The sequence below is a fragment of the Crocodylus siamensis genome, chromosome 1, assembly GCF_052110815.1.
Source record: "Crocodylus siamensis isolate JL-2025a chromosome 1, ASM5211081v1, whole genome shotgun sequence".
NCBI classification, from domain to species: Eukaryota; Metazoa; Chordata; order Crocodylia; family Crocodylidae; genus Crocodylus; species Crocodylus siamensis.
The window spans coordinates 269397825-269422301 of record NC_143395.1 but is presented as its reverse complement, the minus strand read 5'-3'; the positions used below and the strand labels follow the sequence as shown (position 1 = coordinate 269422301).

Below are 24477 nucleotides of genomic sequence, written 5' to 3'. Positions count from 1 at the left end.
TATCCAGGGGTCAGAAAACCCCCTCCATGCTTCTCCTTTGCAGTGCAAAGAACAACTGAATGTGCAGTGTGTGGCACCACAGGCATGTCTGTGGCATCACATACTGCATGGCCACACTCATCTGGAAGTGGCATAAGGTGCCACCTTGCTCTAACTTAAACTAACATGGGTAACTGTCTCTTTCAAAATCTTTGATAGTAATTCTTGATATTTATTGTTCTGTTTGTGAGGGATGGTTTCATTTAACCTGCCATAGCCCTTCTTGTTTTGAATTCATATATTTCATATAGGCTTTTGAATTTTAACAGTGAACAAAGAGATGTGCTGATCCTGATCTTATGTGATTAAGTATATTTTGAGATTATAATTGGACATTAGTTGGATTGCAGATGCTGCAGGGAAAAGTTTTTTTACAACCTTAAACGTATTGGGAATGTGTAAAATAATTCCTCATGCATTGATATTTTTGGAACATATGGAAGTCTTGTTTTGTTTCCAGTTACCTTTTTGATATGTAACCCTTTGTTTTCCTTTACCGGTTGTCTGTTTTAGTATGTCATTATTAATTTGGTGGGATCTTCACACCATAGGTTCAGTACTGCTAGCTTAGCTCCTTTTTTCTGAATTTGCTAGTAGCCTGTTTTAGTTATGCCTTTTTGAACACTTGCTCTTCAGAATGAATAGATAACTGACCTCTTCTGTGTTAAGTTTACTGAGAAAGTAGCTAGCTTCTTGAGACTGCCATTTGATTTTTCTCGGCATGCAATATGATGATTCTATCCAACACACTTGCACCATTTTTGAAAGGGCACAGTCTATTTGACTTGTACATCTTCACACCATATGTTGGTGTTTTCAGAATTGACTGAAATTTTTTTTATCTCTGTAAATAAATAAGACCTGATCTTAAAATAGAAGGAAATCTATATTGGATTGTAGCTCCCAATTTTCTGTGCTTGGGTAAGCTATGTTGTTTGTGAGCTTTTATAAACTAATGGTACACCAGGTTTTCAGCATGCACCCACATTTCTGTAATCTCAGTTTCATGATTTTGTAGTCCCTATATCAGTTTTTTTTTCAAAGAATAAACTGTTTGTTTGGTTTTTTTAAAGAAAAAGTCAAGTAGCTTTTAGGTTCTAATCCAAAAAGGGTTTTAAGTGTAATGATGCTCAGTGTTTCTGCACCTAAATTCCATGTACTATAGATGGGAAGAATTAGGCATCTAAAGTTTGGGATTCATAACACACGACATGTAAAGAAGTGAAGATGCTTAAACCAGAAAATAGGAAATGCTAAAGAAGGGTTGTTTCTGAAATCTCACTTCTGTCCCAGACCTTGCTTGGGGGGATTCACAACTTGAAACCCAGGCATACATTTAGCAAACTAAATTGTCCCTGCCTGTACAGATGACTGACTTACTTTTTCTTTTGGTACTAATAGTGGTGGTGGTGGTGCCTCCCTTTTGAATGTTAGTATAGTGTTTAGCTTGCTTATTTAGGAAGCGGATGACCTAGTTTTAAGGTTCAAGGCCACACATCCCATTTATAAGATAGGTACCTTAACCACCAGATTAGGGGCTAGGCTAGCTGAGGACACCTTTCATCTCCCCTCTCCACATTGAAACTGAACAGTTCAGGAAGGAATACAAGATTCACTGGGCTAGAAAGAAAGCAATCCAGATGGAATCTGACTCTGTTAGCCTAGTGATGAGAATGGTCCCTTGGGGAAAAGGAGTTTTGGGTTCTCCTCTGTTTCTCATGCAATATATGTGTTTATCCAATGACTCTTTAATGTAACATGTCTAAAGCACTTAGCTGTTGTATGTGAAATCTTGTGCCTTTCTGAGGGGATGAGCTGGTCTCTAAGTGCCACCATGCCCTACTTTTCTGTCTGACTTCAGATTAACAGGGCTAACTACCTCTCTCTACTCACATAGATCAAAAGTGAAGTAAACAAGCTGTATAAGTTGTTGGAGATTGATATTGATGGAGTCTTCAAATCCTTGTTACTGCTGAAGAAGAAAAAGTATGCAGCTCTAACTGTGGAACCAGCAGGAGATGGGAAATATGTTACCAAACAGGAATTGAAAGGATTGGATATAGTCCGAAGAGACTGGTGTGATCTTGCAAAAGAATCTGGAAAGTGCGTTTTCCTTCAGTTTAGGCTTGGGTTTTTAGCTCATACTGTAAATCTTGAACAGTCACAAATGTTAAAAGTGATATACAAAAGTACAGCAGTGTTTCTGTAAGGGAGACTACTGGTTGTTAACCAAGAACTGTATTGATTTTAAAGAATATTGCATCATCAAATTAGTGAACAGTATCAAGTCTATAACAGTTTGTACAAGTATGCTTACACTTTAACAGCATATTTTGCATTTTCTGTACTGTAGTTAAGAGACTTTACATTTATCACACAATATATGGTCTGCTTGCAGGTGTTAAGGACCAGCCCCCCAAACCCCCCCCGCAATAAAATGCTCTTTACTGAAAGAAGCAGCATGTTTTACTCTGCCATGTCTGTAGAGATTGGGTGCTTCAGCGGGGCTTTTTTGTGTTTTATCTAATAGCTGATTGAATCAGCTATTAGATAAAAGCATCCAAAAAACCCCACTGGAGTGCCTGATATATACAGACATTGGGTGAACCGGGCCCAATTAATGTACTGTCTCTTATGGGCATGCACGGGGCTCACATGGAATTATGCTGAGCTTAAAGTAAAGCATCGCCTTTTTTTGTTGTTAAAAATCTGCACGCAGTCTTGATATCACAAAGAACTTTAATGTGGAGCATCTTTGTGGAGCAGTTTGTATCATACTTTAATTTGAACTTGTGGCATGCGGCCAGCATTGGACAGCCTGGTATCCTGGACTTCAAGGTCGCACCATGCAGCCCAGTGTTGGGTTGATGCGCTTGCAGCCGGGACACTTGGAGACTGGAGAGTTCCCCAGTGCCCAGCTGAACACAGCCAGGTGTGGAATTGGTGTGTATGCAACCTGGATTGGGGAGCTCAGTGGTCCTCACCTCCCTGTGTAGCCAGCTGTACATAGCCCAGGGATTGGGGAGCTCCTCATCCACAGATCCCTGTGCCCTGGTACATGAGCTGCCTGCTCAGGAAAATGAGTGATGGGAATTTGAGAGATTTTATCCCAGATCCCAAGAATCGAATGTACTGCCATGCCAAACTTTGAATATCTGGCTTGGCAGAATGTGCTGTTTTTGGAATCCAGGATAAAATTCCTCAGATCGCATTACACAATTAAATTAACATCTACTAGGCCACTGACAGGCATTAAAAAGAAGATGCAAGTGCGTCTCATATGTGATCCTAACAGTCACGCATCCTGGCACACGCAGGCTTCTGAGAGCGGGAGAACTGGACCCGTGTTCAACTAAGGGCATGGTGGGAACCAGCCATGAAGTTATTACACGTTTTGTGTAATAACTTTTTTGCTTATATCTCTGGTTTTATCACACCATTAATGGAATCAATGTGTAGCCAGGTCACTACTTAAGATGTGATTAACCAGTTAACCACATCTTAAATGTAACATGTCAGGGATCCTAGGGGCCTCCTTTCCTCATGATTTACATCGTAAGGAAACTGAACTGAGGGCTTCCAAGAAATATATATACCCATGTGTATGTAAATGCATGTAGATGTTTGCACATGTGTATATACTCATACATTCTATGCTGTTTTAAAATTTTTCTAGATTTCATAGACATTAGGGCTGAAAGGGGCCTCATGAGATCATTGGATCCAGCCACCTGCCCAAAGGGCAGGAAGTCAGCTAGGGTCAGATGACCTCAGCAAGATAATCATCCAAATGCTTCTTGAACATGTCCAGAGTAGGTGCTTGCACCACTTCTGGGGGGAATCTATTCCGGACTCTGGAGACTCAGACAATAAGAAGTTTTTCTTTGTCCAGTCTAAAACAGGCCTGCAGCAGTTCCCTTGGGATGCTGTGGTGAACAGACGTTCTCCCAGTTCCTGATGCACACCCCTGATATTCTTATAGGCTGCCACCAAGTCTCCCCTGAGCCTACACTTTTCCAAGCTAAAGGGTGCAATGGCTCTTAGCCCTTCCTCATAAGGCCTGCTCTCTTGACCTCTGATCATGCATGTGGCTCTCCTCTGGACTCTCTCAGGCTTCTACATCCTTCCTAAAGTGTGGACCCCAGACCTGGATGCATACTTTTTTGACTGACAGTTTTATAAGAGGCAGAAGATACTAATTTGCTAGGCAGTTTCTAAACAAAGAGGTTATGGTCCCTGCCCTGAAAAACCTTGTTTAATAATTCAGATACCTTTTTATTTTTCTTTAAAAAGATGATACATTTTATCAGCACTTGATTATTTGCGGGGGGGGGGGGAGCATTTCCTATGCATAATACTGCACAATGCCATTCTTGTTCAACTTATTAGTTCTAAAGGAAGAATACTCTTGATTGGACCAAGAGGTGGTCATCTAGTGGCTGAGTCGATTTGTTTCGTGCAGCCTCTTGAAAAACATTAGTTTAAATAACTTATGTTTCTAAATGTGCCTAGAAATGAATGCTTCTTTATATTTGTAAATATGCACTACACACTTGCTTACTGTTCTTAAAAGACTTGCATTTTCTAAGAAAAGATGCATCATAATAGAAGCAAATTTCTCCAAGTTAGGAATGTATTAGTAATTAAAGCTATACAAATGTTTGTCAGTGTTCTTCAGTGACTAACTCTACTGCAGCTGGCAGACCTTCCAGCTATGATTTTCCAGAAATAGGCAGGACTTTTTGCTTGCAGTAACTTCATGTTCTAAATTTCTTTCATCTTATGTACCTGTTGTGGATTAGTAAATGTCAAAACAAGGTTGGGGAATTAAGAGCAGTTTGGTGCTCATTTAAAATGGTTTTAAGGTTAAATAAGAACTTGAATTTTCAGTACATTAATGCATGACTTTAAAAAAGGAAAAGTTTACAATTTTGAGATAAAATTTGTCCTCAGTTTGTTTCTGCATTTTGAAGATAACCTAGAGAGCAGAATATATTTAGTGTAGCCTTCTTTTAAAAACTAAGATATTGTTTGTATTTTTAATTTTTTTTTATAAACTCTTTTTGCAGCTATATAATTGGTCAGATTCTTTCCGACCAGCCTCGAGACATAATTGTGGAAAACATTCAAAGAAGGCTAATAGACATAGGAGAAAATGTGACAAATGGCAGAGTCCCAATAAGCCAATTTGAAATCAACAAGGTAAATGGTATTACTGATCAACTGCTGTTCAATGATTATTTTAAGTTTCTTTTTTCTTTTCTAAAAATAGAAGTCCTTCTTACGGTTATAGATGCTTTCAGATGTTACAGTTTATAGTTAAATCTCACGCATGGGACAAATTATTTTCATATTTTTCCTGTGATTTTTATCTTTCTTATCAGTAATCCAGAATCAGTGCTGGTACTAGCCTTTGACATAATAACAGATCAGAAATTAAATTAAATAAAAATTATTTCATTCCAGTTGCCTTGTTGTCATTCAGTCCTCAGTTCCATGCTTCTGAACTGGGCAAATTGATGCGATCATTTACCCTTTTTTTCAAGTGTCTTAGGAGGAGGTTAATGTCTGGGCAAAATCTATTTTTGGTTTAACAGGGTAACGGAATAAAATATTTATTAAAACCATTTTTTTGAGAAAATAATTCCTTTATAAATATGTATTCATACTTCACCTTCTGATCATTTTTACTCCAACACGGTCTTTAGTTTTTCACAATTTAATTTTTATCCTCCTTCCTAAAAGCTTTTTCCTTACAGAAACAAGAACCCCAAAATCTTGATGAGGCTAAAATCAAAATCAGGAAGTCACTTCATTCTCATGTTTTGGATTGTTTCCTTTATTATAATCTACTTCTACCCCCTTCTTTTTGACCTGAAACCAGCCCCTCAGTCCTAGTTTAGGAATGCATTTCAGGCATAGACGTGACTTTATTAAGATTTGTCAAATAATTAATATTGGATAAACAGTATAAGTGCATAGTATTCCCAGTCATAGCCAGGTGCCGCAATAAAATAAAAGCAAGTGACCCATGATTCAGAGGTTACTATATAGGTAAGAAAGTCCATTGTGATTACTTATGTGCTTAAAGTCGGGTACCTTCTGCTGAATTAAAGTTGTTACATCTGTCTGTGTCTTTAATTTTTTAGCATCCCAAATTCTGGTTTTTGGTTGTTGAACCATGCTTCAGGAGTGCAGTGATGGAATGTGCTTTCTTCAGCAGAACTGACAATATTGTATTTCATGCCGTTACTGAACCCTTTTAGACATGTAAAATAAACCAAAGATTAAAACCTGAAAAAAAATGTCCAGAAATCTGGGACTAGTTGTTTTAAAATACAGGGACCAGAGTCAGACAGTCATTAGTCCCCTAGGACTTGTACATGAGAGTGAGCCAGAACTTCCTGCCTTAAACTGGGAAGACTTCCTATGGAGTGTTTGGTTTATGGCTTTTTGTGAATCAGCAGTAAAATCCATATCTTTGGTGTTTTCTTTCCAGGAGAAATGTTTTATTAATGAACCTTCTCTTTCTGTAAGCTTTCAAAGGGCAGTGACTTTTTCACTTTATTTATTAACAAATCCAACTTACCAAATAATAGATTTAACATTTAAAGATACTTTTAAGGTATTGGATGTGAAAACAGATACTTTTCTTCTATTAACAGTGCCCCGTTAACCCAAGTCAGTATCTATAGGAGTCTTGTGTTCTTTTCTTCTCTTCATTTCGGTCTTTCTCGGTTCCTTTACATTTCTGTGAATGTTAAGCATTTGTGTTTCTTCATCTCTATATAATGATCCCCCTTCCTTTTTTTCTTAGAAGTCTGCATAATACGTATCTCATTATCTTGTGCTCATCTCTGCCTTTACATTTTAAATGTATTCCAAATTTGTTCTTAAGTATTAGTTTTCTAGCAAATTCAAAACATTTCCAACAAATTTCCAAGTAAGCATCTTTTTTCTTTCTCCCCTGGCGAGCACTGACTTAATAGGACAGCTTTTCCACTGCTAAAACTTTCCAAACCTTTTTAAATCAGTAGTGATTTTAAAGGTATCATTTCTCTTCCAGGCTTTGTCACTTGTTAATTCTTGCAGCCACTGGAAGATTCATTATGACTTCTATGTTGCAGAGTTTTCACAAAGGTTCATTAAGAATACTAAAGAGTTATCTGATAGTTGCATCCTGTTATTTCCCTCACCACATCTCCAACCTTCTTCCAGAGCAATTTAATTCTGGAGCCTGTCCACCATATGTAGTAGCCCTCCTAACTGACTGTACTCCCTCCAAAATTTGCCTGTTCCTGTATTATACATTTAATTAAGTGGGGTAAGATACCATAAATATACGATTTAAATATAATTTTTCTTTTATTATCATGCAGATAGATGTGTGAAAACTATTATTCCAAATGGTCTCCCATTGTTCCTGGTGGCCTCTTCAGCACTAATTTCTGATCCAGTGTCATTGGCTCACTTTGTCATAAACAATGGTTTTTTTTTCTATATGGTTATTTAACATTGCTTTATATAACACAGAACATAGGCCTGTGTTTCGTAAGTGTCACCAAGATTTTTTCAAATACTATCAAATTTCCACAGATGGAAGTGTATCAGTTGCAGATATTGGAAAAATAGGATTTTAATGTCACCTGCAGTATGTTGTATTACTTCAAAAGAGCTAAATATATTTTCTTTGAGTAATTGTCCAAAATGTATTATACCAATAAGTTCCCAGGTATTAAAGTTTCCTAATAAGTTTTATTAGTAGTAAATTTGGTTTTATTATGAAAAGGTGCTAAAGATGATGGGTATGAGTTTAATTTCTTATGTGTATGTCCCAGTTATGCAAAGTTCTGTTCTTAAAGGGGTAATTATTGAATTTGGTCTAGCAGATTTCTTTAGCCATGGTTTTATATTAAGTTTGACTGCTGAACAGTAGGTTTGCTCTATCTTTACCAAGTGCTTATTGTGAGTTGGTGTTACTTAGTAAACCATATTTCTAAGTTGGCTGGCTTGATAATAATATTTAATGTTTGGAAGCATTAATCTCCCACTAATCTCCCTTGCTGAGGCTTTTCCAGGATAGATTTTTTTTTGGATCTAGGTTTCTTATTTCTCCAAATAAATTTGTTTATCTTAATTTACTGCTGATCTAAGAGATTTGCTGGCACTATAGAAATAGAAAACTAATTCAATCTAAAATATTAGTCTTAATTGCTGCAGTTCTACCTAACCATGACATTTTATATTTTGACCTATTATCTAATTCCATTCTGATTCTTCAATCAAAGGAATGCAATTATAACTGTAAAAGTCCTGCCATTTTTTAAGTAAGAGTTACCCCTAAGTATTTTAATGAAGTAGTTACCCATTTATATTTACTGTATAACCATATTTTATTTCTTTCTGTATATCTGGTCCTACCCCAATGTGGGAAGTGACTTTTCTATCCCAGCTTTTCCACAACATCATTGTCTTTACTGGATTGCTTTCTGGTGCACAAGTTAATGGTGAATAAAGTAGCAATGAAAACTTGCAAGCTTTCATGTTGGTACTAATATAGGCAGCTTATCTTTATTAAAAGTTATTGTCTGCCTTTTTCTTGAGGACCAACATGTCTACAAATATTGTACTAGCACTTAGTTTTAGTTGTAATTTGAAACAAGAAATTATCTCCTGTTTAATTACTGCATACTCTGGTATTTTATTGCTTTTGAAATATTAAGTGTTAAACACCTTGACAAATTATACTGATAAAATTGCAGATGAGCATGGCAATAATGAATTTGAAAAATGAAATAATTATAGAAATGAAAGGAAAAACATTTAATGGTGAAATTCTAGATGATGTTGAATGTATGAGAATATTCAAAACCTGAAAATATTCAAACCCAAACGCTTTAACACATTCGTTACAAAGTGTATTAGGTATTACTTTTATAGTTAGAATTAGCCTTTGCAGTCACAGACCAGTATTCTTTCAAATTTTGTATTAAATTCAGTTTTTAACAATTCTGGTTATTTTTGACTATGCTTGAGTTTTTATTATGTCTTTGTTTTTCAGATAGTAATTTTTAAATCACAGGACATTCTTACAATAGAACCCCCCAAAAAAAACTTGCATGTAAAACCTGACATGTTGGAAAGATGATCGCTATTTTTAGTGTTTTGGATGTATGCCGTGCTCTGTATATGCTGTCTGGTGAACATAGAAGGATGATGAAGTTAGCTACTTTTAACACTGCCTTTTTTTTTTTACTGCATAGAGTTGTGTGGCATGTCATTAGTATGTTTTTCTCAAAGAAATATCTTGCTTTGATCTTTTAGGCATTGACAAAAGATCCTCAAGATTATCCTGACAAAAAAAGCTTGCCACATGTGCATGTTGCCATGTGGATAAACTCTCAGGGAGGCCGAAAGGTGAAATCAGGCGATACAGTGTCGTATGTCATCTGTCAGGTAAAAATGTTGTGACTTACGGCTAAATACCATTTGTGAGATTTTGGGAGACGGAAGATGAAGTCTGCTCAGCTCCTAGGAAAACAGACTTCCTTTATCTTGATAATTGTACTGAATTTTAAAGGAGGACTATTAAGTTATGTATGCATTAAATATGACAATGGTTTATAAGATCAGAAAGACCATTGTGATGATGCTTTGTTCATTTGCATGATCCAGACCTTAGGACTTCCCTGTATTAATTTCTGCTTGAGTATAAAGCATTTGTTTAAAGAGAGGACCAAGTATGATTAAAATATTCCCAGTAAAGGACTTTCTATTATGGACCTTGGTAAGTTTATTTCAGTGGTTAATGACCAACTGTGCTTTGTCTTTGTTACTGGATCTTTCTGTCTCCTTGCTTTATTAGATTGTATAGGCCTCTATTTTCATGTTTCTGTTCCCAGCATAGTCATCTCTCGACTACCTCTAAGCAAAATAAATTTGAGTTCCTTATGTCTTTCATTATGAGGTGGGTTTTAATCTGTTAATTGTTCCATTGGGTCTTCTCTGAGCCCCTTCCAACTTTTCAACTTTCTTCTTGAAATGATTATACCAGAACTGGTTACTTTATAAGTTTCCAATTTATTCTTCTTTGATTGTTGGCTGTAAAATAGCTTTCAACAGGGGACCTTTCTTCTCAAGTCCCAGCCTTAGCTGCTTTTCAGCACTGGCCAAGGCTGTGTGTGCAGATGCACATGTACTTGTTTCAAGTGCATGCATGTATATGCGGTTGCTTAATGGAAGGCCATTTTTGGTAGCAGTGGCTTCATTTCATAGAATAGGCTTTCTTCAGGCTCTGCCTGATGCCTTTAGCTCACATCAGTTTTTACCTAGTGCTAAGGTGGCATCCTGGCAGGTTTCTAGAGTAATGACTGGGTTTCTCTATAATGACTTGGCTGTTGGGCCAACATTTTTTTCATGCCTACATGTCTGTCTGGGTGATGAATTCTGCATATTCTTTGAGGCTACAGTCTTTAGGGTTAAAGTAAATAAGGCCATCCTTTGCATTTTTGTTTGATAATCAATTCTTTACATCATGGAAACTCAGCCTTCGGCCCACAGGCCAAATGCGACTTGTGGAGCCATTGTAGGGCTTCCCATGGGTCCAGAAATTTGGCAGCGGGAGAGCAACAGCTATTACTGTGGCCATCTTTCCCCCTACCAAATTCCCAAATCCCATTCCCTGTGTGGCTGGTTAGAGCCAAGTTGGTCTCTGTCCCCCGCAGGGCTGGACTGTCCCCCACCACTTCTGGATTGGGGCTTGGCCATGCCCCCTTCCTTCCCCATGGGACCAGGTCATATTCCCTTCCACCTCCAGAGCCAGGCCATGCCCCTTTCCTCTCCCTTGCAGGGCTGCATTGAGGCTGGCTTGCCTCCTGCCTCTGTGTGGCCGGATGGTGCCCATCATGCCCATGCTTGATCGGGAGCACTGGCTGGATCTGACCCATGGATGGACTGGGCACTGCCAATTCAGCCCACCAGGAGAAAGGTTGGGGATGACTGCTTTACACAGTGCCACTAACTCCTACCTGTGTAACTGTTTGATTTGTATTGAAGTAACATGGCCTAAAACCAGAATCTGTATCAAGGCTTGTACAGACCGCAGCAGGGCTGCCTCTTCTGATAGGAGAATTATTGACTACTGATCAGTTACCATATTATGCAGTCAAAGAAGTAGGGAAGTTGGACAAGAGGAAGATTAAACATGTCAATTAAAAGCTGTATCAGAATTCTCTGTTAAATACACAATTCTTAGAGGGCAGAATTGTGTTGTATCGAGCAGCGTAAGCTCTGGCATTTCCTAGCATTGGGTACTTGACTTCACAATATAAATAATCTTTTAATTTGGGGCTTTTTATATGAAGTACAACATATAAATACATATACCCTACAGTCACCAGGATAATGTGTGAAATTTTCTACACTTTGGATTTGTAGTAAAATAAATATGAATCTTGCAGACTATAACGTACTGGATATTTTCAGTGTTCAAAGCAGCAGAACTGGAAAAGTGATTACCTATAGTGGACCTCTGTTTCAGTCCATTTTTTTCTGTTTAAACACTAAAAAAAATACTATTTTCAATTTAATGTCTATGCTCAGCCCATCATAGGGAAGATTGTGGAGCTGATGAAAGCTGGAAAATGGGCATGGCTGAGACGAGACAATGGTGAAGAAGAATGTAATTGGTGAGAGAAGGGAGCTGAAGTCATCACATGACAATAATTTTTGCAAAACAGCCGGATGCTTTTGAATAGTCAAAGTTAATTTTGTTTTGAATTTTATAAAGTGTTCCTTATTAGAAAGAACAATAAAGTTTTAGCTCTGCTCTGAGTAAAAAAACATTATCAGTAAACAAAGACTGATGACCCTGATTAAACAAAAGACATTGGGGCCATGATTCTACTGGGCAAGATGTACTAGATAAAATCCTAGAATTCATACAGGTAAATGTAGTGAGCTGGTTGAGGTAAATCCCCTTATGCTTTATTCCCAACACCTGTTACTTATTAAAACTACAGCTTCTATTTTCAGCTCAGTTATGCCTATCTTAATTGGCATTTGTTAAAAAATTAACTTTTCCCACAAGCATATGTACTTTTCAGATTTAAGATGCATCTTCCTGAAAATATTTGGTTTCTCCTCCTGTCTCCCCCCACTGGAGTTTTAGTGCATGTTGGTTTCTACTCCAATAACCCAGTTTTATTCATGTATAAACTTCTGACCAAAATAGTCTTGATTTCTTAACTTCTCTTACAGTTGCTTCATTTTGTGTTGTATCTTTTGCCTGGCTATACCATGGGTTGGCAACTTACGGCCCACAGGCTGGATCTAGCTGCAGGTCTATTGGATCTGGCTCATGGAGCTGCGGGCTGGGTGCATGCTGTGTTGCAGTGGGATGAAGCAGCAGTAGCAGACCGGGTTGGTAGCCCCAGCCTGCGGTGGCCCTGAGCTGGATTGCATTGGCTCACGGCTCCAAAACTACTGGACAATTAATTTATATTTTAGCAAATTTACCATGATTTGGAATCTGCTGGTTATGTGGAGTGATAAGTGCACCTTGTCTAATGTAAGGTGATCTAGAATGCATGACCTCTGCATAGTTTTAACCTGAGGAATGGTTACAGTATGTTTTCATTTAGTATTTTGGAATTGACAGATGGGACTGTTTACTTTGTCTACTCTTACTGACCACACTCATAGGTTCCAATAATGCAATATGTATTTGCAGTCTTGAACTTGATGGTTGATACCAGCAACAATTATGTAATATGTTTTCCCTATTTTCATTGAACTTGAATTATATATGTAAAGTAGATTCTGTTGGATAAGTTTGTTTTTTTTAAACCGTTACAAAGCTTAAAGTCTAATTTGACCTCCAGCGTGGATGTGGCTTTTATATAGTCTGTCTGTTTATGTCCCTTTTAGGATGGATCAAATCTGAGTGCCAGCCAGAGAGCATATGCTCCAGAACAGCTGCAGAAACAAGAAAATCTTACTATTGATACTCAATACTACCTGTCGCAACAAATACACCCAGTAGTGGCTCGAATTTGCGAGCCCATAGATGGAATTGATTCTGTTCTCATTGCAACATGGTTAGGTAGGTATCAGAAACTTCCTTTAATCTTAAGAACTCTAGGAGAGGCAGTGAGGGAAAGTAATGTGTGCCACTTCTTAATAGGACTATTGAATCTCCAGATCAGTCTTTCTCCAGATCAGTCTTTGATGGGGAAAAACAGTTGTCCTGCCCAGTGCATAAAAAGCATATTAACGAGGATCTGATTGTATGCTTATTTGCATGAGTGGATCCACAAACTGTAGTGGAATTATTTGCTTGGGGGGGGGGTTGTTTTGTTTTGTTCTTTTACCACGGATGAAAATTGCATAAGCTAGCTCTGAATTAGAAGTGGAATGTTGACAAATGTCAACAATATTGTATCTTCCCAAGATTTTCTTTAAATTGCTAAAACATGCAAAGCAGTTATGAACTAAGCACACTCTGGCATCTTTCCAGAAAAAAATAGATATTCAAGCTTTGATCTTTTTAGACTCTAACAAAAGGACATCCTTTTTCAGATATAGAACAATAAAATATAGAATTGCTAGTTTTCATTCAGCCTGTGAGGGGTGGATGCTCCTTTTCTTGGAAGACTTTTTTCTTTAGAAGATTTCAAAAGTAATAGAGGTCACTTTTTTTCTACCCTGACACATACAGAAAGACATCCCTTTCCCTTGCAGTAGTTTCCTATCTAGAGGGGAAAATACCAAAAATTTGAAAGTTGCTCACAAATCTTCCTTAAAATCAGGTTTATTTTTCATACAATCATTGAAAACATGACTACATATACATCTATTAGAAAAAATATTTCCTAGGCACGAGTAATAAATAGTTATGAGCTCTTAATGGTAAGTGAGATCTGGGACTCCTATGTCAAAAAATACAAAATTAAAAAAAATAATGATTCTATTATTGAGGGAACTTGACATTTGGGTGATGGTCACGTAGGTAAAGCATTTAAAGTTGTTTCTGACGTAACCATTTATTTAATGAAGCAAGGAGACGATTCTCAAACTTTATTGTGCTATCATTACAGATTTCTGACTAGAATTTAGAAATGCTCAACATCCATAGATGAGGCAGATTTTCAGGAGAACTAAACTCCTATTTAGGTACCTAAATGAAATGGTCAGATATTAAAAACGGAACATAACTTAAGATCATCCATTAAATACATACACTTTTTGCGGTGCAGTAAATTCAAGATGGAATCTCTTTTCTGGTCTAGTATCATATCTGTATTGTAGGTATCTTTAGTTCTTCGAGACCAGAACATATATGTACAACTATTGTGGCCTCTGAGCAGAAATAACAACCAGATGTGTTCAGTTTGATCTCTTCAGGCACCTGAAGTTTTCTTATTTTGATGTTGGCAAAACTTCATCTGTAACATTTAAACTGAGTTGGCTAATGGGAGCATAGTTTTTTTCAGGGTCCTGCATAATAGGATAGATATTATTCTTCCATAAGTAGTCAAAGTTGTGAATCCTTGAGTAATCTAATCAGAGTCTAGTTACTCTGGGACCTTCCTATGATAGTTGTGATGGCCATATATTTTCTTTGAAAGGCATCAGAAAATGTTTTTTTCTACAGTGATTAGGATGTCCCTCTAGTTTGTTCTGTTCACCAATCAAGTCTTTTGGGCTGTCAGTTTAATGGGTTTTTGTTCTACCTAGTGCCTTAAGCCCTGTTTTCCTCTAACCCTATAAATTGTCCAAGAACTTTCCTCTCAGAAGACCAGTCCTCCATTTTGAAAAATTTCAGTAAAATGCAATATCCAGTGAATTTGATCTTGTTTACCTCTCATGGTATTCCACTGTTTTGGTCTGATTTACAACATTTTAATGAGAAATGCAGTATGAACTACACCAGGGGTTCCTAACCCCCAGGCTGCAGCCCAGTGCCAGGCCATGAAGGTTTGGCTGCTGGTCTGCAGGAGGGCTGACTGCCAGACCAGAAGTAACTGCGGACCGGCAAATTACAGACTGGAAGTGACCAGCATACTGCGGACTGGCAACCAACCCTTTTTTATACTGAATATAAAAAAGGGTTGGCTGCCTGCCCACAGTTTGCTGATCGCTGCTGGTCTACAATTTGCTGGTCTATGGTCACTTCTGGTCCGCAGCTTAAAAATGCAGTCCTCAGCCTAAAAGGGTTGGGATCCCCTGAACTAGATGCAAAGATCAAGGAACATTTTCAAGTCTCCTACTTTATATGAAACAGTTCCTTTTTCTATGCTACATTCAGTATGCCACCTCAACCATAGAGGAAGAAATGGGAAAACATTGCTGTTGTCTTTACACCCATGCACATATGAAACTGGTAAATTCAGTATCACAGCAGACACATTCAACCCTTCCAACCTAAATGATGGAGAATGGAGCCTCAGTCCATGGATATTTAAATAAATTCACAGTATGTAGAAAGCTAGCTAAAGAATATTTATTTATTAGGATCTTGATGATAGTTTGTCTTTATCTTTGGATTTTGTAGGAAGTCTGATTAATCTTTTAGAGAGAGTCAAGTTCAGTGTTCCTGAAAATCACTGTCTCTTCCCCACTTTGGTTGTTTACAGTCTAGTAAGAAAAATATTGGATGATCAGATTAAATTGTTATCCATGGTCCCAGAGTAAATAAATTAATTTAGAGAGAGAACACTATTTTCAAAAGGTCAAAACCTATTTATTGCTGTCTTAGGATCTACTTCATATTGTCCCTTGGGATCTTATCCCTTCATAAGGTGCTTTTTGTAGAGTAGCCAACAACGGAAGCTCAAATTCTGTCATGTTCACTTTCTGTGGTGTTCTCTCTGCTTTTGAAGCTTAATGATGTTCAAAAGTATATAAGACCTGTATTTACTTAATGACCGCTCAACTTCTTTTTGGTGAAGGTGTCATTTTGAATGTGATTGCTTCACCCAGAAAGCTGAGAGAAATTGCAGCATTTTCTGTTTTATTTCTTTTCACCCTGAAGAATTCCCCTAACAATAGTGTCCGTCTTCATTTCAAGAAGAACTTCCATCTTACTCCGAATCAAGGGGCAATCCAAATTCAAAATATGATGAATAAAGGATGGATTTTGCCTTCATTATGGATAAGATCCTTAAATTTTATGCACAAAAGACAATCCGTTCAGATAATTTGGCTGCCTGGTGTTGAACAGCACAAAAAGACAAGGCATACTAGAACATTTATATTAATGTTTTTTCAGATGTGTTTGGCTGTTAGAGAGAAGTGATGACTTCTTCACTATCAGTAAACACTCATCATTTCATGGGCAGATTTCTTCCTTAACAGATGTGGGGTGTGAAGAAGGTGCAGCCCCTTGCCATGTAGAATAGTCTTCAGTATAATGCTCTCAAACATTTATTCCTTTACTAATGGCTACTCTGCTAGGAAAAAATAAAGCCCTGTGGCTAAAACTATGAGTATTAATCTTAACAGGTTTTGCTTTTGTTACATGGATAGACCTGTGACTGCATGTATCCAGAGAATGCACTTACGTGAAATTAACGTAAGCAACGCTCATCAGTTATGACACACTGTCGGTTACACAGCACTGTATGAGCAGCCCCACAAAATTGCATAGCTTCCATCATTTTCAAAGGTTGAGCTGCTTCCCCTTCATCATTTTTAATGTAATTAACCTGGGTGCAATTGCATTACAGAGTAGACAGTGGGGCTGAAAGATGCCATGCACTTGAGCAGTTTGAGGCTATACAGGTACTTGAGGCCTGTACTTGAGCTAGGTGCAGACATTTGCGGAGGTTAGATCATGTTAAAAATGACCACCTGATCTAACTTAGGTCACCCAGGTCTGGACCTTATATTAGTTAGGTAGATCTAAGTTCAAATTGTACAGAAGTTCAGAACAGTTAGATCGGTCTGAAATGTCTGACCTGATCTAAGTTAACCCTACCTTCAAGGTACACCTAACTTAGATCAAATTGGCCATCTAACTGTCCTGAACTTCTGAGCAGTTTCCAGCACAGCCCCAGGGCTGGGAAAACCCACCTGCTGGCCTAAGCTCTGGGGCTGCACTCCTCCTACCCTCTACCTAGTATCAGGTTATCCAGACACTTCCCTCCCAAGACAGACAACTTCCCATGGACTAGCCAGCCCTTCCTGAGCCTGCCAAACCTCTCATCCTGCAGGCTACTCCTGGTGCCAGTTTTACCAGCATTTGCCAGTGACAGGAGCTGAGCAAGTAAATCAGGGTGGGTAGAGGACTGGGTAGGATGAAGGGGGTCAGCTTGATGGGTCGGTTGGGTGCTAAAAATAGCCCCTGGTTCCAGGGAGTGGGCGAGAGAGCTCTGCACCCTCTGGCGGACCTTATGAGCCCCTTTGACCAAGCAGTCCCAGACCACACTAACACCCTTGCAGACCCCTCCCTCCCTTGGCAGACCTGCCTGCCTTCCCAATCCATTCTGTGGATCCTGCCTGCTCTTGTGAACCCTCCAACCCGCCCTCCCCCCCACAGCATGCTTGCCCCATGAGCCCTCCCCATCCCAATTTACCTTAGATCGGGTGGCCATTTTTAACTCTATCTAATCTCCCTCTAGCCTCCCTGAACGTCTGTATGCGCCATTTATGTAGTTAATATATGTATATTATAATGTAAGCAACAGGTAGAAATTTAGGACTCACATTGTGGTATGCAGTAAAGTTAGTTACGCAGGATAGTTTTGTACAATTTTGCAAGTTAAAAAAACTATCTTGGCAAAAAGAAAGTGCCTGTTGGTGTAATTTTATCTACTTTAGGGCTTTTGTTGGAAGAAATCAACAAAACCCAGAACTGATATTTCTAAGAAGGCAGGGCATGACATCTTATAGACTAACTACTCTTATATTTCTAAATCAACAAATGGTTTCTAGTGTTAACCTGCCTTAACAATATAAGTGCATCTTGGCTGTTTGGTTGTGATATGGGTATTTTTAGTTTGTACTGTTGTTTAGAGCCTACAACTGTAAATTATGTAAAGTATTTTGCTGTATAAATGGGAATTTTCCTGTGCCCATATAATGTCCCTGAGAGAGATTCCATTATCCCTAAGCTCACCCAGATACTGGTCCCATATTGTTAATGCTTGACATTTTGAGCAATCCTGTATGTATCCTGTAAAGTCTAGAAAAGTCAGGACAGTAATCTCTGTTAGGCTAATAATACTGCATAGGTTTGATAGGAGATATTTTATTTTTGGTAGGCTTCTGCCTATGACTCTTTTGGGTAGAAGAAAACCATTGGTTTGAGTTACCAAAATAATTTCACAAATCTCTTTTAAATAGAAAAGATACAGTTTCAAAGTATTTATAATAGCAATTTCCAAACTAACTGCCTGACAAAATGTGTAGCTAGTCAACCACAGAGTGTGGGAGCAGTTTAATAAATTCTGGTTACTTCAGCCTTAATTAAAAAGACCTGTTCATCTATACAATGTACATACATTACTGGGTAACCTTGCATTCCACAGTATCTTCACTGCAGAGACCAGATGAGAAATGTGAGCTAACAACAGATTCAGAGCTCTTGATGCTGTAAAGTAAAGGTCAGCAACCTTTTAGGAGTGGCAGGCTGAAATAGTCTGGCACTTCCAACCCAGCTGCTGGTTAATTGTTGCTAATGGTAAACACCACGGCTTTTCTCCCAACACCAATATCTGGGTTTTGGGAGCTGGATGAAATTGCTTGGCAGGCCACATCTGCCTTGCAGGCTGTAGGTGGCTGACCTCCTCTGTAAAGTGAAAGGAACTCTATTGTATAATGCCTTTATGTGGTCTTGATGGTCAGAATTTGTTAATGAGGTGCAGGCTTTTGCTTGAAATGGGGATTTGTAACTTAGAGGAGGGTCTGTATGTGTGTGCACGTGTGTGTTTGGAACGCAAGTTATTTAATCTTTCTTTTAACTACGTTTACTGCTTGGTGTGTACTAAGCACATTTTTTTAAATATCTGAAAGAAGTGGAGGTGGTGGAGCTGCGATGGTATAGGATGTGAGAACCACCAGCTTTTGTGAGGTGAAGTATTGGACCACCTTATATAGTTCTGTGAGATGTCAGAAAAGCTTTTGGGCATCAAGCTGGGGGAGTATGCCGGATGCCTGAAAGCTTGACTAAAATCTCTACTAAATATACAGATTGGCCCAATAAGAGAGAATACTTTACATAAGTATATTAGATCATCAATTTTTAATTAACCCTTCCTACTTTTATAGAGAGGGACTGAATATGTGAAGTGGTATGTTCTATCTCAGATTCATGATGTTACAGCGTTTTATTTGGGCATAGTAAAAGAATATTGACATCTTTTCCACTTTTCTAACCAGATTATGTTTTTAGCCATTCCAGTGTTTTGACTATACATAACTGTCTTTTAGGATTCCTATTCAAGCAATTTACTTAGTACAATGTCCCTTTATTTTAACTAAATTATTTAAAGTTTGTGTTATCTAGTTGGGAATTTTTATACTAGGGACTTCTTTGTCATTATCTCTTCAGTTAAGAAAATTGTTTAGAGTTCACACTTGGTGGGGTTTGGTTAATCAGAATAATTCTGTAATTAAAGTGTGTTTGCTTCCATTTATGCTCCATGGGATTTTAATAGAAATTCACGTTCCTAACCTCTAGGTGGCAGTACCAGATACTCTTTTCCTTTTGTTTTACAAAACCTCTAATAAGCAAAGACATAAGCAGATAAAATTTTCAGCATGCATATCTTCCAGTAAAGGTATATAGGAGTTAGGCTAAACTCAATTAAAAAAAAACCTAAGTAATTTATGGAAATTGATAAATCTATTTAGCTACCTCTAGGAGTTGCCTGGAAAATTGAAGTTTCATCTGACATTTGTGGCTTGTGCATGTTCACTGCTTGTAGTCTGGAGGAGGGAATCCCTACTCCCAAAAGGCACCTGCAGAAGTTTCAACTAAAATGCACTAAAATATTTTGAAGTTTTGTCTGTTTATTAAATGCTTTAATTTTTTTTTTCTGGTTACTCACTGAAGGTTCTAACAGTTGTATTATCGTGCTCAGTGGCAACTTCCAGATTTCTCTCTTTGTGTACATCTCGGTCACATAATAGTAAATGTCATGAGTTTTTCATCATTTTTTAGTTTCTAAAGGAGTATATTCTTTTTAAATCATGCATTCATACTTTTACCTTTTTAAGGTTAAGTTGATCCGTAATGCATAGCATCTAGTGATTATACCTTCATACTTAAAACTTCTCTTGTAAGTCTGAAATATTTAGGAAGCACATCTTATTTTTTCAGTATTATGAAAAGATAAGCTTTTATTACTTACAATTCTTGGGCTCTTTCATTTTTAAAAAGTGATACAAAGGCAAGAGGAACATTTTCCTATCTATTTGGATATTTTAGGCTAAATTTTGTGTGATAAATAGGATAATCTGCCCTCCAATGAGAGTTTGCAGGTTAGTGTGCTGAAATGGATTAAGTGAACCAAGTAATCATCCATGAAAGGAAGTAATAGATAATATAGGCCCCAGTACAGCAAGGTAATAAAGCTAGGAACCTGCTTTACAGCACTTGTTATCCCATTAATTTCAGTGGGACTTTTTGCATGCTGAAAGTTGTGTGTTCTTATATTCCTTGTTAAATTCCTCACCCTAATTCCTGTGTGGCTTTGCTGCACCTACTAGCTAATAATGTTATATAGTGAAGTAGTTTTCAACTTTAAAATGTGGAGCTAGGTTATTAATTTGTTTTAGTTTTTACCCATTTCCCTTTTCCTGTACCACCATCCCCCTCTTCAGAAAGGGCAAAATATGATTTTCTTTCAGTTTTATTTAGTATAATTTATTCTAGAAGTACAGTCAAATATATTTTCAGAAAGAATTGAAAATGCATTTTGGACTGGAATTTATTGTGGCACCTCTAAAATACTTGTGGCCATCTTTTACATAATAGTCACTTTTTACAGTTCATATCAGATCCTTATTGCCTTCTTTCTGAAATAAAATATGTCTTAGTGCTTTTTTTCCTTAAGACAAAATCTTAAATGTTAAAGAAAGTGTTAAAGAGGAGAGATAAAAGTTTTATTTAAAACTTATCTACCAAGTCTGTTGCAGAATGTCTTGCCTTGTTAAAAAATATACTCACTGATTTATTTGACAAAACATGCTGTCTCTCTCAAGGGACCATGGGCAAAATAGAACATTCCTATTAATGTGAGGTTTATACTGTGCAAGAGTCTACATGGTATAGAATATTAGCCTTTATGTACTGTAATTGTTCAATAATCAAAAGAAAAAATATGTGACAGAGAAGAGGTTTTTAATTGAAATTAAATAGGTTAAACTGTCATTTTGCACTTTGTTAAAAAAAAAAGTGATTATGAAAATGATAAATATAGAGTATTTTTACATAGTGAAACTCCATAGAAAATGGTGTTGAGTTTGCTGGTATAAGTTAACGGAAATGTTTGTCGAGTTACTTTTTTAGTTCTGTGAATGTTATATGTCCTCCGCTAAGTAGAGTAAAGTTAACGAAGTCTTTGTAAGGAAGAAATTAAATTAAATGTGAATCTTTTTTCAACTTCCTTAAATACAATGCTGGATTATTGTCACGCTTTACAAGAGAACGTGTTTACTGCTTGTTTTAATTTTTATAAAAACTTTCAGTTTATTATAAAACATTTCTACAGGGGATCCTTTTTTTCTTGGATGTTTTTCTTTTATTTTAAACTCAGCCATAGTTCCTCAACATTTCTCACATGTGTTCCTTAGAATATAAATTTTGATATGGCCATTTATCTAGATTCTTATTTTTAATTCTAGTGAAGGTTACAGATCAAATACACACTTGCTTTAAAAAAATTAAAAAGATGATGATGATGATTAGGCATGTTGTTAAAAACATGCCGAAAATATAGAATTCACTGCAGTCTATTGACAATTGCATTGCTAAGAAAAATTACCCTTCCTCCTTCTTTTGGTTATGAAATCAGTAGTTTTAGGACTTTATTTGTTTAAATGCTTGTGTTCTGGCAACCAAATATAAAACGTTTTGTCTCCAGTACTACCTTTTTAAATGCTACTACTGAATTTTAACAACTGCATTAGATTGAAACCTACATGCTGTTAACCACTGAGCCAAAATGAAATCGACCACTGCATTGAAATCAGAGTTGGCAGTTGTGTACGGACTTGAAGGAGTTGGTAATAGCTGTGCACCCGCATTTCTTTAATGGGGTTTTTATTCTCTGTTTTCAGTTTTAATGGTACCATTTTGATTTAAAGACTGTTTCTTAATAATGATGCACATTTTATTGAAATATTTTCAATGTAACTTAAAAAGAAAATAACAATAAAACCATCCACTAGGAGTGGTTTCCTCAGAAACAAAATGTTCTGTTGTATACTCCCATGATAGATAATGCAGTGTGCTTGTTTTATTTATAAAGCAATCTTGTGTAAAAAGATAAGTGATTTTATTCATCTTACATGAAACTTCATCTTGGGTTAAAAATTGTAAAATGTATGTATATATATATTTTAGCAATCTTTTCTTGAATATAGATTTTTCACTATCTGAATTTACATTTTCTTCTTCCTGCTGAATCCACCCGGAAAAAAAATAACATAGCTGAATTGTTCACATTGGTCTTTGTTTGCAATTTTTATTTCTGATTAATAGGACTGGATCCTTCCCAATTCAAAGTCCATCATCATTATCATAAAGATGAAGAGAATGATGCTTTTCTTGGTGGCTTAGCACAGCTCACTGATGAAGAGAAATACAGGGATTGTGAAAGATTCAAGTTTCCCTGCCCAAAGTGTGGAACAGAGAACATTTATGACAGTGTCTTTGATGGTTCGGTTAGTTTTGATCTCTTATTTCTGTACTTCACTTTGGAAGAAAAATGTTTTTGCATGATAAAAAAAAAAGAGGAGGAGGGAAGGGAGAGCTTTTCAAATATAGCTTATTAGAATTTGAAGCAGGGGAAGACACTCTTGTTGATAATTTTGGATGAGAGATTGTTATGTCAGTGCTCAAGTCTTTTACATTTATACGTTGTAGTCTGGAATACTGTAGTCTGGCAGCATGTGTCAGACCATTTGGCTTCATTAATCTAACTGCCTTGGTTTACAAGTGGTAGTTAGCACATTTTTTTATTTTTAGTATTTATCTCAACTCCTGAATAACTTGCAATTCTCCATTTAATGAAGTTTGTCTGTAGCAATGACATTTTTTTTTAATCCTAAATCATATTAATTGGAACAAAGTGGTTTTGAAAATCTCTGTTTATCTTTTTACAACCCACTTCCCTTCTTTTTGACAAAAGGTTTTTCTCTGTTATCTTTCCTTCTGTCTTTGTATATTGGACGTAAAAAGTCATAGGGGTACATTCCTGTCAAGAAGTTCTGCCAAAAAATGTATCTCTGACCTTGGATCAGAACTTGAAACAGAGCCAAGTATTTAACTCCACTGTGATGTTATGCATGTATTAGTCATTGGCAAATTAGCAGGCTGCAGAATAATGGAAACCTTGAAAATTAAAGCAAATAAATCTTTTATCTAAATTAAAAGTAATTATTTTAAGTTAATTTGGACAAACAGCAGATGTTTTGCATTTTTTTGAATCAAAACAAAGCAGTTACTGGAAGCAAGTGAGAAGAAAAGACAGACACAGATCAGCAATACTTTGTAAATCCTTGACTTTTGCTTCATTACAGCTGTAAATAAGATAGTTAATTGCACAGAGGCTTGACAACTTGCAGATGGGCTAACTGTAGAAGAGCGGATGTCAAGCTCTAAAATCTCTTCCACCTGGAATTGCTTAGTGTTGTGGGTGGAGGATACAGCTAGAATGTATCAGAAAAGCATAGACTTTAAGTCTTAACAGAAAAAACCTCTCTCGCAAACTGTTATAATAATGTGAGGAGTTCATTGATCATGAAAATTTCACTGGCTTAACATCAGCTGTCTATAGTCAGTTCCAAGGGCATGTCTGCATCATCAAAAGTCCGCCTCCATTAGGAGTGCTACCTTGAAGCCCACCAGGTGTGTGCTACATCCTAAAACAAGTTCTTACTGTGGCACTGGGTGCATGCCACTAAGCAGAGCTCAGCGGTCTTATTCATGGGAACCTAGCACTGAACTAAGACTGCTACATGACATCTATTTTGGGATGTAATACACATTCCATATGTTATTGGTATGCTCCTTAGTCTTGTCCTCAGGCATACACAGGCCCTTAGGATCAGAAAAAGTCCATTACAGAAACATGTTTGAACATTCTGATAGACCAATCCAATATAGTCTATGGTGTTTAACTACAATGGTTATTTATTATTTCTGCTTTTAATGAGTATAAGCTTGAAACAAAAAGATGGCATTGTTTTAAACTCTTGCAAGCACATCTT

At 37.1% G+C, this 24477-nt stretch overlaps 1 protein-coding gene across 1 annotated transcript in view; it reads left to right on the top strand.

Annotated features, from left to right (window-relative positions):
- The window catches only part of POLA1 (DNA polymerase alpha 1, catalytic subunit), a 304797-nt gene that overhangs the window by 120753 nt on the left and 159567 nt on the right, over nucleotides 1–24477 (top strand). The window contains exons 29-33 of the mRNA XM_090062006.1: nucleotides 1937–2142; nucleotides 5109–5241; nucleotides 9364–9495; nucleotides 12967–13141; nucleotides 22748–22929. Coding sequence (XP_089918132.1) covers nucleotides 1937–2142; nucleotides 5109–5241; nucleotides 9364–9495; nucleotides 12967–13141; nucleotides 22748–22929 — 828 coding nt within the window. The remainder of the gene's footprint in view (nucleotides 1–1936; nucleotides 2143–5108; nucleotides 5242–9363; nucleotides 9496–12966; nucleotides 13142–22747; nucleotides 22930–24477) is intronic.